The 2,105-nt window shown below is 38.4% G+C and overlaps 1 protein-coding gene across 1 annotated transcript; it reads right to left on the bottom strand.

Moving 5' to 3' along the window:
• Positions 1 to 298: 298 nt before the first annotated feature.
• Positions 299 to 1,249, bottom strand: LOC149459537 (olfactory receptor-like protein COR4). Its single transcript, XM_089680953.1, has one exon. It carries the CDS (start codon positions 1,247 to 1,249, stop codon positions 299 to 301), a length of 951 nt encoding a protein of 316 aa, XP_089537079.1.
• Between the last annotated feature and the right edge of the window lie 856 nt (positions 1,250 to 2,105).

Genomic DNA, 2,105 nt, shown 5'->3' with positions numbered 1-2,105 from the left:
CAATCAGCCCCAGGTTTGGCTGATTGCAGGAGTGAGCTTCTGGCTGCTGAGAGCACCCGCTGGTCAGCTCTGGTACTGCAGCCCACATGGCAGGTGAGTCCCACCACCAGTGCTGAGTCCATTCCTGACAAAAAACTTCTAATTACCTTTTCCAACAGTCTACTTTATCTGTTAGAGCCAGTTCTTAGGGAAGACCTTTCCACGTAATCACAGTTTTTACAGTAAAATGTATTCTACAGCTTGGGAACAAACCAAGAATGAACTTGTATCTCTTTTGGTGACCTTAAAGAATGAGAATTTAGCTTGAATGAAATCTGTATTTTGGTTGGAAGATCTTCCTAAAAAATGAAACACTTGCCGTTCTGAATTCCTGGTTCCTCAGACTGTATATCAAAGGATTGAGGAGAGGAGCGATCGCCGTGTAAAAGACGGACACCACTTTATCAGCAGCAAAATGATTATTAGCGCTCGGGCGAAAATAATTAAAGGAAATGGAGAAATAAAATATGAAAACCACTGCCAAGTGAGAGGTACAAGTAGAAAAAACTTTACCTCTTTTCCCTTTAACTTGCATTTTTAGGACAGTTTTTATTATATAAGTGTAAGACATAAACATCAGAACCAAAGACCCGCCTCCAAGAAAGCTACTGAGAAGAAAAACAAGCACAATGTTGATGAAGATGTCACTGCAGGAGATCTGAAACAACTGGGGGAGATCACAGAAGAAACTTTTTATCTTATCGGATGCACAAAATGATAGATTCAAGGCAAAAAGTGTGTTAACTACAGCATTGGTAAAAGCGAGAGACCACACAATGGACACCAACTGGACACACACTTTCCAACACATGATCTGTGTGTAATGTAATGGCTGACAAATGGCGGTGTATCTATCATAGGACATGACAGTCAACAGAAGAGCCTCAGAAGTGGTAAATAATAAAAAGAAGAAGACTTGGGTCATACAAGCTGTTATGGAAATATTCCGCCTATCGGTGAATAGATCAAATAACATTCGTGGGACGGTGACCGTGGAACAACAGAGGTCCAAACCAGCCAGGTTCCCAAGAAAGAAATACATAGGAACTTGGAGGTGAGAGTCGGTGACTATGAGGAACATTATCAGCGCATTCCAGATTATCGTCAGAAGGTAGATGAGGAGGAAGAAGAGAAAGAGAGGGAACTGAAGAGTGGGAAGGTCAGACAGTCCAGAAAGAAAAAATTCATGTAAAATTGTCTGATTCCCCATTGCAATGTTTTCATACTCTTTATGATGAGACAAAAAAGTCAATAAACATACATAGAAAGCACGATTCACATCTTTATGTCATTATATGACTTGGTTTATGAGAATGGAAAATATCAAAATAAAAAAAAGGAAAAAATAAAAAAAACTTAACATTTGATACCAGAAACATGGGGCAGTTCCTCCTCACTATTAGCACTGCCAAATAATAAAACTCTTTACATTGAATCTCCGACTGCAGAATACAAAGAGCAGAGAATTTCACTTATCCCTTATCCAAGACACAGAGAAAAGTCAGTTTTTACTGCAGCATCACATATAAAATATGAATATATTAAATACTCTAAATTTCCCTTACGAAAAGTATCACTCTCACCCTTGAAAGTGCAAACAAAATGTAAATAATATCTTTTCGATACTCCCTCACCTCCCACCAGTGCAAAACAGATACCAACAAATGTCCAGATATAAGTCCAAAAATGAGAGTCCAAAAATACAGTGCTTTCCAATAAGTAGTGTTTTTCAAACGTTAAGGGACCCTCCACTTTGCTGAATTCCAATCCAGGACCTCAAAATCAGGATACCTCAAAAAAATATAAACTCAATATAGTGCATTATCATTACAACAAAAAGAAACACTCGTGAAAACTAAAAGTGATTCCTCCAAAACTCCCACCCGTGATAAAACAGCACTCCAAAAAAAGTGATAAGGTGCAGCACTCCACACCAGTGTTACCATCCAAATAAACTAAAACCATTACCCTCTAATAAACATACATCCAAAATAAATCCAAAATGAATGGTGCCATCTCTCTTGTGGAATAAATACTATTACCCTCTTGCAATGCAGACCAAGCAG

This window comes from Staurois parvus, unplaced genomic scaffold, assembly GCF_062004578.1.
Source record: "Staurois parvus isolate SC_StPar_1 unplaced genomic scaffold, SC_StPar_1.0 ptg000254l, whole genome shotgun sequence".
NCBI classification, from domain to species: Eukaryota; Metazoa; Chordata; class Amphibia; order Anura; family Ranidae; genus Staurois; species Staurois parvus.
This window is presented reverse-complemented; position numbering and strand designations above follow the sequence as displayed.

Coding starts and splice junctions, on each gene's coding strand:
- LOC149459537 (XM_089680953.1), bottom strand. CDS start 1,249: ATGGGGAATCAGACAATTTTACATGAATTTTTTCTTTCTGGACTGTCT.